The sequence below is a fragment of the Macaca thibetana genome, chromosome 10 (genome assembly GCF_024542745.1).
Source record: "Macaca thibetana thibetana isolate TM-01 chromosome 10, ASM2454274v1, whole genome shotgun sequence".
NCBI lineage: Eukaryota > Metazoa > Chordata > Mammalia > Primates > Cercopithecidae > Macaca > Macaca thibetana.
In genome coordinates, this window is record NC_065587.1 from 18748334 (window position 1) to 18762499 (window position 14166).

General features: G+C 42.0%; 1 protein-coding gene across 1 annotated transcript in view; it reads right to left on the reverse strand.

Moving 5' to 3' along the window:
- The window catches only part of SLC5A1 (solute carrier family 5 member 1), a 71814-nt gene that overhangs the window by 15145 nt on the left and 42503 nt on the right, over positions 1 to 14166 (reverse strand). The window contains exons 6-11 of the mRNA XM_050806953.1: positions 12818 to 12923; positions 11621 to 11701; positions 10111 to 10331; positions 9735 to 9870; positions 8755 to 8862; positions 3473 to 3623 (exon numbers count right to left, since the gene is read on the reverse strand). Of these exons, the coding sequence (XP_050662910.1) occupies positions 3473 to 3623; positions 8755 to 8862; positions 9735 to 9870; positions 10111 to 10331; positions 11621 to 11701; positions 12818 to 12923 (803 nt within the window). The remainder of the gene's footprint in view (positions 1 to 3472; positions 3624 to 8754; positions 8863 to 9734; positions 9871 to 10110; positions 10332 to 11620; positions 11702 to 12817; positions 12924 to 14166) is intronic.

The window sequence follows — 14166 nt, forward strand, 5'->3', positions numbered from 1 at the left end:
TATGATAGGCCACAAAACAAGTCTAAACAAATTTAAGAAAACTGAAATTATATCAAGTACTCTCTCAGACCACAGTGGAATAAAACTGGAAATCAACTTCAAAGGGAACCTTCAAAACCATGCAAATACATGGAAATTAAATAACCTGCTCCTGAATGATCACTGGGTCAACAATGAAATCAAGATGGAAATTTTAGAATTTTTTTAACTGAATGGTAATAGTGATACAACCTATCAAAACCTCTGGGATACAGCAAAGGTGGTGCTAAGAGGAAAGTTCATAGCCCTAAATGCCTACATCAAAAAGTCTAAAAGAGCACAATAGACAATCTAAGGTCACACCTCAAGGAACTAGAGGAATAAGAACAAACCAAACCCAAGCCCAGCAGAAGAAAGGAAATAACCAAGATCAGGGCAGAACTAAAAGAAAGTGAAACAAAAAAAAAATACAAAAGATAAATGAAACAAAAAGTTGGTTCTTTGAAAAGATAAGTAAAATTGATAGACCATTAGCAAGATTAACCAAGAAAAGAAGAGAGAAAATCCAAATAAGCGCAATTAGAAATGAAACAGAAGATATTACAACTGACACCACAGAAATACAAAACATAATTCAAGGCTACTATGAATACCTTTATGTGCATAAACCAGAAAATCTAGAGGAGGTGGATAAATTCCTGGAGAGATACAACCCTCCTAGCTTAAATCAGGAAGAATTAGATACCCTGAACAGACCATTAGCAAGCAGCAAAGTTGAAATGGTAATTTTAAAATTACCAACAAAAAGTCCAGAACCAGACAGATTCACTGCTGAATTCTACTAGACATTCAAAGAAAAATTGGTACCAATCCTATTGACAACATTCCACAAGATAGACAAAGAGGGAATCCTCCTTAAATCATTCTATGAAGCCAGTATCATCCTAATACCAAAACCAGGAAAGGACATAACAAGAAAAGACAACTACAGACCAATATTCCTGATGAACATAGATGCAAAAATCCTTAACAAAATACTAGCTAACTGAATCTCACAACATATCAAAAAGATAATCCACCATGATCAAGTGTGTTTCACACCAGGGATGCAGGGATGGTTTAACATACGCAAGTCAATAAATGTGATACATCACATAAACAGAAGTAAAAACAAAAATCACATAATCGTCTCAACACACAGAAAAAGCATTTGACAAAATCCAGCATCCCTTTATGATTAAAATCCTCAGCAAAATCAGCATACAGGCGACACACCTCAATGTAATAAACGCCAACTATGACAGACCCACAGCCAACATAATACCAAAAAGGGAAAAGTTGAAAACATTCCCTCTGAGAACTGGAACAAGACAAGGACGCCCACTCTTACCCACTTGTATTCAACATAATACTGGAAGTCCTAGCCAGAGCAATCAGACAAAAGAAAGAAATGAACAGTATCCAAATCAGTAAAGGGGAAGTCAAACTGTCAATGTTTGCTGATGAACAATCATATACTTAGAAAACCCTAAAGACTCCTCCAAAATGCTTGTAGAACTGATAAATGAATTCAGCAAAGTTTCAGGACACAAAATTAATGTACACAAATCAGTAGCTCTGCTATACGTCAACAGTGACCAAGCCGAGAATCAAATCAAGAACTCAACCCCTTTTACAATAGCTGCAAAAAAAAAAAAAGAAAAAGAAAAAGAAAAAAAGACTTACGAATATACCTAACCAAGGAGGTGAAAGACATCTACAAGGAAAACTACAAAACACTGCTGAAAGAAATCACAGATGACACAAATAAATGGAAACACATCCCATGCTCATGGATGGGTAGAACCAATACTGTGAAAATGACCATACTGCCAAAAGCAGTCTACAAATTCAATGTAATTCGCATCAAAATACCACCATCATTCTTCACAGAACTAGAAAAAACAATGCATTCTTATGGGACCAAAAAAGAGCCCTCATAGCCAAAGCAAAACTAAGCAAAAAGAACAAATCTGGAGGCATCACATTACCTGACTTCAAACTATACTATAAGGCCAGAGCCACCAAAACAGCATGGTACTGATATAAAAATAGGCACAGAGACCAATGAAACAGAATAGAGAACCCAGAAATAAACCCAAATACTTAGAGCCAACTAATCTTTGACAAACCGAACAAAAATATAAAGTGGGGAAAGGACACCCTATTCAACAAATAGTGCTGGGATAATTGGCAAGCCACATGCAGGAGAATAAAACTGTATATTCATCTCTCACCTTATACAGAAATCAACTCGAGATAATTCAAGGACTTAAATCTAAGACCTGAAACTATAAAAATTCTAGAAGATAACATCAGAAAAAACCCTCCTAGGCATTGGTTTAGGCAAAGACTTCATGACCAAGAACCCAAAGACAAATGCAACAAAAACAAAGATAAATAGGTGGGACTTAACTAAAGAGCTTCTGCACAGCAAAAGGAACAGTCAGCAAAGTAAACAGACAACCCACAGAGTGGAAGAAAATCTTCACAATCTATACTTCCAACAGAGGACTAATATCTAGAATCTACAAAAGAATTCAAACAAATTAGCAAGGAAAAAATAATCACCTTACTCCTTCAAGAATGACTGTAATTTAAAAATCAAAAAATAATAGATGTTGGTGTGGATGTGGTGAAAAGACCACTTTTACACTGTTGGTGGGAATGTAAACTAATACAACCACTATGGAAAACAGTACGGACATTCCTTAAAAAACTGAAAGTAGAACTACCATTTGATCCAGCAATCCCACTACTGGGTATCTACCCAGAGGAAAAGAAGGTATTATAGACAAAAGATGCTTGCACATGCATGTTTATAGCAGCACAATTCACAATTGCAAAAATATGGAACCAGCCCAAATGCCCATCAATCAACAAGTGGATAAAGAAATTATGGTGTATATATACATATGATGGAATACTACTCAGCCATAAAAAGGAACGAATTAATGGCATTCGCAGCAACCTGGATGAAACTGAAGACTTATTCTAAGTGAGGCAACTCAGGAATGGAAAACCAAGCATCATATGTTCTCACTTATAAGTGGGAGCTAAGCTATGAGGTTGCAAAGGCATAAGAATGATATAATGGACTTTGGGGACTCAGGAAAAGGGTGGGAAGGGGGTGAGGGATAAAAGATTACAAATTGGGTTCAGTGTATAATGCTCGAGTGATGGGTGCACCAAAATCTCACAAATCACCACTGAAGAACTTATTACTCATGTAACCAAATACCAGCTGTTTCCCAAACATGAATGGAAATAAAAAATTTAAAAAGAATAAAAGAATAAATAAAGTTAAATGCCACCAAATGGCAAATATAACCAGCCACAGAAATTATTCCCATTCTACCCAGGTATCTGCCAATCTTCCCTAGCTTGAGGTGTAACACAGATGGAACCTCTCCGATCATTCAAGCTTTTGTGGCATGGGGGAAGCCACATTTACCTTCCGGCAATCATGAGCTCTTTCTCAGATGCTCTCTTGCGGACCTTGGTGTAGATGTCCATGGTGAAGAGGGTGCTGGCGCTGTTGAAGATGGAGGTCAGGGAGCTCATGAGGGAGGCCAGCATGACTGACAGCATCAGGCCTCGCAGTCCTGGAAGAGAAAGAGTTTTGAGTGGCACATACAGCACCTTCAGCTCTTTCGTACTTGGAAAATATATGAGGACTCAAGGTTTGCTGGCCTTCTGAAACCATGCCATGTTATCCAATTTATCTCCCCCAAAAGACTAGAAGCTTTAAAAAGTGGTCTATGGCTTTACATTTATTAGCCCATTATAAGCCCACAGCAGCCACAGAGAGCTGGAGACACAACATACTTGAGGTAAATACTTTGCAACTGGACGATGATGATGATGGTGGTGATGGTGAAGGTGATGGGGTGTGTGTGTGTGAGAGTGAATGTATGTGTGTTTCCATCTGAGGGGATTTTTATAAGGTCTCTCACCCGAAATATTTATGATATAACAGAGATTTAAACTGTGATTCAAAAGATCAGGCTCTCAAGAAAGTAAGACATCCACAGATTGGGAGAAAAGACGTGCAAATCATATATCTGATAAGAGTCTAGTATATAGAACATATAAAATTCAATAATAAAATGACAAATAACCCAATTTAAAATGCCAAAGGATCTGAATACACACTTCTCCAAAGCTATACAAATAGCCAATAATGACATGAAAATATGCTTAACATCAGGGGAATTCAAATCAAAGCCATAGTGGGTTAATACTTTGTACCCACTAGTATACCTATAATAATAAATTTTATAAAACAGAAATAACAAGTGTGAGTGGAGATGTGGAGAAATGGGGACCTTCATATATTGCTGGCAGGAATGTAAAATGGTACAGCCACGGCAGAAAATAGTCTGGGTCAGTCAGTTCTTCAAATGGTTAAGCATTCAGCTACCATATTACCCACCAATTCCATTCCTAGATGGAATTTCATTTCTCTCTACCCAAGAGAAATGAAAACATATGTCCACTTACAAACTCATACATTAATGTTTGTAATATTATTACTTATAATACCCAAAAAGGAGGAGCAACACAGATGTCCACCAAATGATAAGTGGATAAACAAAATACATGAACAGTTGACAAATGGGTAAACGTGATGGAATAGTATTCATCAATAAAAAGGAATGACATAAAAATACATGCTATGACACAGATGAACTTTGCCAACATTATGTTAAATAAAAGAAGCAAGTCACAAAAAAACACATATTATATTATTTTATTTATATGAAATATCCAGAATAGGCAAATCTAGGAATACAGAAAGTGTATTAGTAGTTGCCAAGGACTGGGAGGTTGGGGTGAAATAGGGAGAGACTGCTCATTTCATTAACAGGTATAGGATTTCTTTATGGCGTGACAAAAATTTTCTAAAATTTATTTCAGCAATGCTTGCACAACTCTGTGAATATACTTAAAAAGCCACTGAATTGTACATTTTAAATGAGGGAATTGTAGGGTAGGTGAATTTAAGCTCAATTAAGTGTTTTTGTTTTTAAGACAAGGCTGTATTTCTAACTCTGATCCTAAGCAAGTTACATCAAGCTTTAGGCCTCATTTCTGACGTGTTAAACAGGGATACCTTCCCAAATCAGAATACGGAATTCTTGTTATTAAAGTTTTCCCAATTATGGCAAGCCTGGTTGGCTATAATCTCTACTATTCTTCCCATACCAAGGAGTGCAAGGGGGGCACCTGCTGGGGCTAGAAGGCCAGGCCAAGCTGAGGACCCACTAACAAGAGTTTTACAGTCTCAGGAGTAAAAGTAACCTTAGGATCACCTAGACCTATCATCCATCTGATACATGAATCCCTTCCACAACACTTCCGCTGCCCAACTCTACAGCAACAGGAAATCTCCTACCCTACAGGGAACCTGCCCTCAGACAGTTCTGAGTAGGCTGAAATCTACCTCTCTGTAGCATCAAATGTAGTCCTCATGGTACCCAACAGAACAGGTCTTACCCCTTATCCATTTTGCCATCTTTCACATATTCAAAGACAACTCATGTTCCCTTCAACTCTCTCTTCTCTATATTCATATCTAACTGCATTTAGGAGACTCACATGTTTAGAACTTCACTTACACCTCTGTTAAACTTCAGCTTGTTAGATCTGAGTCAGCATTCGTGCCTCTTGAGATCTTTTTGGAACATGATTCTGTCATTCCTCTAGGTTTTATATGTTTTAATAATTTATGGTCTCACTTACAGCCTTGCAAGATGAAGTATAAATGCTGCCTATTCTAATTATTTTGTCATTTGTTTGGAGGTTTTTTTAAATGGCTGTTTCTGAGTTTGTGTAGTGTAGATCACAAACTATCAGAGATACAGAAGTTATAAAGATCATCAAGTCCAATTATCTCATTTTTCAGTTGATAAAGGTCCATTTCAAGGAGTTAGTAGGAAGGGCTTTCAGCCCTAGCTTGGCCATTTGTTCAGGGTTACTTTGCATTGAAATTGGTAAGCTGGGATAGAACTTTCCACTCTGTATGACACTCTTATCAGACTCCATTCATTTATTTACTTAACAAATATTTGCTGAACATAATTTTACAGTGGTCCAGGCAAAAGATAATGGTCTACCAGACTAGGGTTACAGAAGAAAAAATAGAGAGATGTATATTAGGAGACAAAATAGACACAAGCTGATGTGGATTGGTGGGAGGATCACCTACTTGCTGAGTGGAGGAGGCTCAATCTGCAAATGGAATGAAAAGGAGCAGCCAGAGAGGATAGGGAAAATTTAAAAAGACAAACAGGGGAATACAGTATGATGGAATTCAAGAGAAAAGAACAGCTCAAGAAGGATGAGTGATCGATAATGCTGAATGCCACTGAGGGGTCCAGTAAGGTGAGAAATGGAAAATATCTATTTAGTCTAGCACAGGGAGGTCATTAAGGAATACAGTAGGCTGAGTGTGGTGACTCACACCTGTAAATCCGAGCACTTTGGGAGGCTGAGGCAAGTAGATCACCTGAGGTCAGGAGTTTGAGACCAGCCTGGCCAACATGGTGAAACCCCTTCTCTACTAAAAATACAAAAAAATTAGCTGGGCGTGGTGGCAGGTGCCTGTAATCCCAGCTACTCCAGAGGCTAAGGCAGGAGAATTGCTTGAACCCAGGAGGCGGAAGTTGTAGTGAACCGAGATCACGCCATTGCACTCCAGCATGGGTGATAAGAGCAAGACTCCATCTCAAAAAAAAAAGGAATGCAGTATTTACTGAAGCCAGATTACAGCCACGAGGAAGGACTGGCAATGGCACAGGGAAGTACAGCATTTTGTTCTGCATGCCACACATCTTTCTGTTGTGCACAGTACACTCCCGCATAATGTTTAGAGCTCCAGTCCTCACTAGGAGGGTCTGCCCACCTAAAGGAATAACATAAACACTCCACAGAGGCCAGTGCAATCCACGCCAGAGCTTTAGAAGAGTCACTATGACTCCTGCTAATTGTAACCTTAATGAATAAGCAGCCCAGCTCAGTAGACTAGTTAACTACTGCTCCCATTTTTATATAATTGAAATGCAAGTGGTTTGCCCAAAGTCATGCATGAAGTTTGTAGTTTTTTAATTTTTTAAAAGACTCTCCTGAATTCCTCTATTCCAGCCTTGAGCAGCGTTAAGCAGGCCAAATGCCAGATACCACGTTCCTGCCTGGCCCTGGAAAACTCACGTCCCCTCTGTTGGCTTCCGTTTCCCCCACTGTAAAATGAAGGGATTTGACTAGTCTCTAAGTTTCTTTTCAGTAATACAATTTTATAGGTTTATCTTAAATTTTTCTGAGTAATAACTTTGAAGTTTTGTGCTCCTGAAACCCCCTAACCTAATCCCCTAGCCAGATTTGTATCCCTTGAGCCAGAATTAGGAGATTTTTCTGAAACATGACTGTAATCCCACAGGTCAACTACAAAACTCTAGCTATTTGGGAGTCACAGCTAAGTACTCACTCAATCTCCTAGGGAAACAGATTCTCTATGGTGACAAGCCGCCTTGAATCCCATCCATCTACTGCCTCAGACCCCCTCATCCTAGAGCTGAAATCTTGCCTCTTTCCCCATGTGTTTCCTTGGAAGAGCATAAAAGTCAATTCATTCTCCAGGTAAAACCCCTTGGACCTAGTTCAAGCCTTCATGTTAACATCTGTTGGAGGGCTTTTTAAAAATATTTTTTAATTGGCAAGTGAAAGTTGTATATATTGAGGGTATACAATATGATGTCTTGAAATATCTGTACATTAGCTCAATTGAGCTAATCAGCATATATATGCATTACCTTACATATTTATCATTTTTTGTGGTGAGAACAGTTAAAATCTACTCTTGGCAATTTTCAAGTGTATAATACATTGTTATTAACTGTAGTCACTATGTTGTACAATAAATCTCTTGAACTTATTCCTCTTAACTGAAATTTTGTAACCATTGACCAACATCTTCCCAGATCCCCACCCTAACCCCTAGTAACCACCATTCTACTCTCTGCTTCTACAAATTTGACTTTTTAAGGCTCTACATATAAGTGAGAATATGTGGCATTTGTTTGAGTCTAAATTATTTCACTAAACATAATGTTCTCCAGGTTCATTTACGTTGTCATAAATGACATAATTTTCTTCTTTTTGAGGCTGAATAGTATCTCATTGTGTATATACTGTATGTTACATCTTTATCCATTCATCCATTCATTCATTGATAGGCACTTATGTTGATTCCCCATCTTGACTATTGTGAACAATGCTACAGTGAACACGGGAGAGCAGATATTTCTTCAAAACACTGATTTCATTTCCTTTGGCTATATGCCCAGTCATGGGATTGCTAGATCATATGGTAGTTCTATTTTTAATTTTTTGAGGGACTACCATCCAGTTTTCCATAAAGAGTGTGCTAATTTACATCCACTGTTGGAGAGCTTTGAAAGACCTTCTTTATGAGTATGGAAAAGTCATGTTTTTCTCTAACAAGTGTTCAGATCATCTCCTTTCCAAGCCTGACTGATGGGCAAGTCCCAGAACTCATAGAACCCAACCAAGTCATATGTCTCCTTCCCACTGAGAAAGGACATGTCCAAAAACTGAGGACACCCACAATGATGCTTTCCTTCGTAACCCCCCGACTAAGAAATGGCTTTGCCCAGAAGGTCCACAGAAATCTAGGTGGTGCCTAAATCCAACCAGCCTCCCAAGAAAGACTCTCACCATTGGGCATGAGCTCCACCACTAAGGTTGGATAGGCGATGTTGGTACAGCCAACCTTGGTACCGCAATATTTCTCACATTCTGAGGGGACGACACAGGCAATTTTGTCTGGGAAGAGATGAAGAGCCATGTCAGCAAGCAGACATTGGGGAAATATTTCCAAAATTCACCTTCTTAAAACAAGGTTTCAAACAGGATATTCCTTTCCAAGGCCCTGAAGTGGTTCCATGGGAGTGCAGCTCTCCACAGAGCCCTTTGGTGCCTGCCCCGCCCTGCTGGCCCTGACACACTGATGAGCTCTGACTAAGGAAGAAAGACAATTTCTAGGAAAAGGAGGAAAGGAATCAAAGAACCGTTCAGGGTGGGAGGGAGGGAGCAAGAGACTGAGCAACAGTTGAGCAAATATTATTAGGGAGAAGTGACCTGGAGGCATGTCATAACTTTAGGAGATTTGAAACCAAAAAAAAGGAGAAAACAGTTGTCAATGTAAGAGACCAGGAAAGACAATTCCAAAAGTTCCCTCAAGTTGCTCACTGTCTAGCACAGAAACAATAATGCTTGGATATGACCATAATATATTAGAGGGCCAGGCATGGTGGCTCATGCCTATCATCCCAGCACTTTGGAAGGCCAAGGCAGGAGAATCACTTGAGGCCAGGAGTTCGAGACCAGCCTGAGCAACATAACAAATTCCCATCGCTACAAAAAAAATAAAAAATGAGGCAGGCATGGTGGTACATACCTGTAGTCGCAGCTGCTCAGGAGGCTGAAGCAGGAATGTCACTTGAGCCCAGGAGTTACAGTTGGAGACTGCAGTGAGCTATGATCACACCACTGCACTCCAGCCTGGGTGACAGAGTGAAACCTGGCCTCAAAAAAAAAAAAGAAAAAAAAAAGGAAGCTGGAAGCTATAGAGCTTTAGAAGTGACTTGGAGACAGAAAAAGGGAGAGCGGCCTGTGGGTCCAGCAGAAGTTATTACCTGTGTACAGAATGCGGCTGATCATTCCTGGCATCACCATAATGAACATGGGCAGCAGCTTTAGGTACCCACACAGGGTGCAGCCGGCCTTCACGTGAGACATATTCTTGGCTGAGAGGCAGCGCTGCACAATGACCTGCCAGAAAAAGCCCAGTAAGGGAGGTATGCAGACCAGAGACCCTGTGACACTCTTGCACTTCCCAGCTTCGCCATCCTAGGTCCTTGACTTGGCACTCCTGTATCACTGGGGCATGGCAACTCACAAACCACCTGAGCTCTCCCCTCCCTGTCCCAACCCTACAAACCACAGACAGACAGGAGTTCCTGTAGCGCCCTGGGGAAGACTCTGTCCGTCCCGCACATCCAGCTTGGGTACCTGATCTGTGCACCAGTACCACAGGGCAAGGATGGACATCCCAAAGATGAGCCCAGGCCATGGGAGGTCTCCCGTGAGGGGATCTCGGAAGATGTGGAATGAGTCGGCCCTCGGAGTGTAGCATTTTTCCTCAAAGGTGCTGTTGCCATCAGAAACCATGGCTGGAATGGCTTTCATGTACTTTTCCATGAAGGCATCATAGCCTCCCACTTCATGAAAAGCTGGAAAACATTGGTACAGAAATGAACATTCTGAAACCTTCAGCTCTTCATAGCAGCTTCTTTCCATAGATGCCTGAGAAACTGAGAGGACCCAACCCACGGACAGAGCCCTTACTGAGTGGCCTTGGGCAAGTCACCTTCCCATTCTGGGCCTCAGCTTTCTCATCCATAGAATGAGATTAGTAGCCCTGCCTAGCCCCCTCGGGGGCTATTATGGGGACCAAAGCAATAACTTGTAAAAGTGCTCCAACTGTAAACCTCTTTATAAAAGGGAAGGGACTTTCATTAATCAAAGAAAGACCTTGGTTTGGGACCACATACAAAGACTCTGTTTTTTTCCCTCACCCTCTGCTGTCAGTCATGGCCTTTGGAGCCTTGGACTCAGACATAGAGACACACAGACCTAGACACACACAGTGGCCTTTGGGACCTCGGACTCACACCTACCACCCCTGGACCCAGCAGTGTGGTGGGATGGACAGGGAATGGGTGAGAAATCCGGAACCTGCCACCTCTCAATTGTGTGTCCTTGAATAAGTCATTCCACTGCCTGCCTTGCTAACACCCAGGGCCTGTTGGGGAAAACCAAATGAAAGTCCTTAGAAAACAGAAGAGAGAAGAGCAAATACGAGTCTTTGCAGGATACAAAGTGGGCCTTGAGCACCTAGAAATAAAATGTACTTTCTATCCTCCCATAATAAGTACCCTTACCTAGGTTCTCTAGTCTTGTCTTTAAGATTTCATAGACGAGTTAAAAAAAAAAAAAAAAAAAAAGAAAAAATTAATTGGAGGGCCAACACTGAGGAGCCAAGTTTTTAATTTTGCCAAATAAGGGCATTAAAAGGAACATTATCACCCACTATCAACAATTCATAAAAGGACATTTGACATCAAAATGTAGATAAGATACAGCCTAAGATTGAAGACACAACATTTGAATAGATTTAGCTTGATGGATATTTAGCCTTATCCTTTTTTTGTCCAGTTTCTCTGCAAACAGAACACCATGTTATCACAGGCTCACAGCACAGCCACTAGCCCAGACTGGTGAAAGAGGGCAGCAGAAAACCCAGGACCAGACCCAACCTCAGTCTTCCAGAGATGAGGAAACTGACCCTGCATACTCACTATGACAGCCCATCTGGGCTGGACCCTCCCTTTGGAAGGGCAGAGCACTCCTCAGCTCACTGCCTAGTCTGGCAACAGGTAGAGAGGCTGGACTTGCCTTTCTATTCCTGAGGCCCTCTACCTCTGCTCCCACCTCCTCAGCCTGCCCTGGCCCCACTTACCAAACCCAGTCAGGATTAAAGACCCCACCAGCATGATCACCGTCTGCAAGGTGTCCGTGTAAATCACTGCCGCCAGGCCCCCTAAGCAGGCAAGAAGACAACACATCTGACCTCGTGTGGAGAGCAACCTGTCTACCTGCTTCCTTCCCCACTTTCCACCCTCTACTTCCTGCTGGCCTTCTGAGAACACCCCTGCAGTCGTCCGTCTGCCTTTCCTTCCTTCACCCTCTCGTCCTGTTACAGTATTCTGCTACTCAGCATGTTCCCACAACTCCACCTGTCATAGAAGTAGCGAATGCTTCTCCCTACTTGAGGGGAAAGAGTCTGGTGTGACCCTTTTGAGCCAGAAGATGGCTCAAAGGAGATGGCTCCTCTGTGGTAAGAGGAAGCATCTTCCACACACAAGGCAAGGAGGAGCAAAGAGCTAGCTGTGGAGATGGTGAGACATCACCAAATTGGCACATTTCAAAGGGCCACTTCTATGTCTACCTTTTTATTAGTCCCCAAAGCTGTGGGGCTCCAGTCAAGCAGCAAGTGCTAAAGCTGATCCTTCCCACCCCCGCCAAGGAGGCAGAGTGACCCCTCTGCAAAGGAGCCCGATTGCTGTTCAAGCACCAGCTTCTTGGGTCACCACTTGAGTCTTCCTCTAAAACCTCTGTATGTGAGTCACTTCCTTTCTCCCTCCCTACAGGGGTTCCCAGTCCCTGACACATCAAATCCAAGGCCTCTGTCTGGCTTTCAGAGCCCCTATACTGTGACCTCATTTGAACTATCAAGCTGTATGGTCCCCCCAAACCCACACAGGATCCTTCAGTGGCCACCCTCCTCCAGCCAAGAGCATCTGCGTGCCCAACCTGCCTCCATTCCCCTTGTGCTCACTTATTTTTGCACCTGCCACTGCCCTGATTCTCCCACCTTAGCTAAGTCATCTCTGCAACCCACAGGGCCCAGCTCTGCATGCACTCCTGTGAGAAGCTGCCCTGACTATCCCAGCCAACACCACAGCTTTCTGAAACCACTCGTATAACTTGTAGGGTCTGTGAGTGGGGACTAAGCAAATACCGCAATCCCAAACTGTTACCTGAGTGTATGTCTCCTCCTCAGGAGGAAAAAACACCTCTCCTACTTCCCTTTATCCTTCACTAGTGCCTAATCCCGAACTGGGTTTGAGGTGCTGGTTTATTTGAATGAACTCACCTGTAATTGTGTAAAGGGCAGTGATTGCCAATAAGAGAAAGATGGCCAAATACAGATTCAGGCCTAAGGCCAGATTGATGAATATGGCCCCCGAGAAGATGTCTGCCTGGAAAGAGAGGAGAAGCAGAGTTAGGAGGGAGGGAGGTCAGCTGCCTACAGGGCCTATGGTCTCTCTATTCCTGATTTTCCAAGCAAGCTTCATTCAAGATGATAATAGGTGTTCTATGAGAAAAAGAATTCCATGGTCAAAAAGGTCTGTAAAATGCTAAACAGAGTTAAGGCAGTTTCTTCGCCACACAACTTTTCTGAGCCTTTAATATATGCCATGTATGGTCATCCCCAGGGAGGGAACATGGTACATGACATCTCACAAACTCATTGAACTATGGAACTATTTTTGCCAAGAAACAACTATTAACACTTAGATGTTCCTTGCAAGTCACCTGTAGACTGTTGTTCTGAGCTATTGTCCATCTTTTGCACCTCAGTGTACACAGGTTTATCAGAACTCATTCCCAAAAGCAAGTCTGAGTCCTGGTGAGAAACACCAGCCCCCGCAGGAGTGGGGAGAAACTTAGCAAGTTTGTAATTTTAACTCCTCAACCCAGATGCAGTCCATCTTGACTCAAACACAACCAGAACATCACCAAGCACCTCTTATGTAGCAGCCTTGGTACTTGCTGGTTTTATTTAGATTATTTCATGTAATTTTTGGGAGAACTGCTCCCTCTTCACTCCTGAATTCTTGATGCAGTTCTTCCACTTTCACCATTTCTCCTCCTTCCTGTCTTAATGAACCTTCTACCTGGCGGGAATGTGCAGTTGCTCATATAAACCAGCAGAGAGCACCAGGGTCACCCCAAATACAGGTTCATGTCATCTCCAAAACAATACCAGGGAGGGTCGTATTAAGGGATGATCATGGTGAGTCTTTTTTATTTACTGCATTTATTTATTTATTTTGACAGAGTCTTACTCTGTCGCCCAGGCTGGAGTGCAGTGGCGTGATCTCAGCTCACTGCAACCTCTGTCTCCCGGGTTCAAACGATTCTCCTGCCTCAGCCTCCTGAATAGCTGGGATCACAGGTGTGTGCCACCACACCCAGCTAATTTTTGTATTTCTAGTAGAGACAGGCTTTCACCATGTTGGTTAGGCTGGTCTTGAACTCCTGACCTCGTGATCTGTCTGCCTTGCCCAAAGTGCTGGGATTACAGGTGGAGCCACTGCGCCCAGCTGAGTCTTTTGTTTCCAAATCTCCAGGTGTGGAAGAAACTGGACTTCCCCTAGATGGAATGAATGCACAAGCTGTTTCACTGCACAAATCCTAACATTTCACGGCACGCAAACA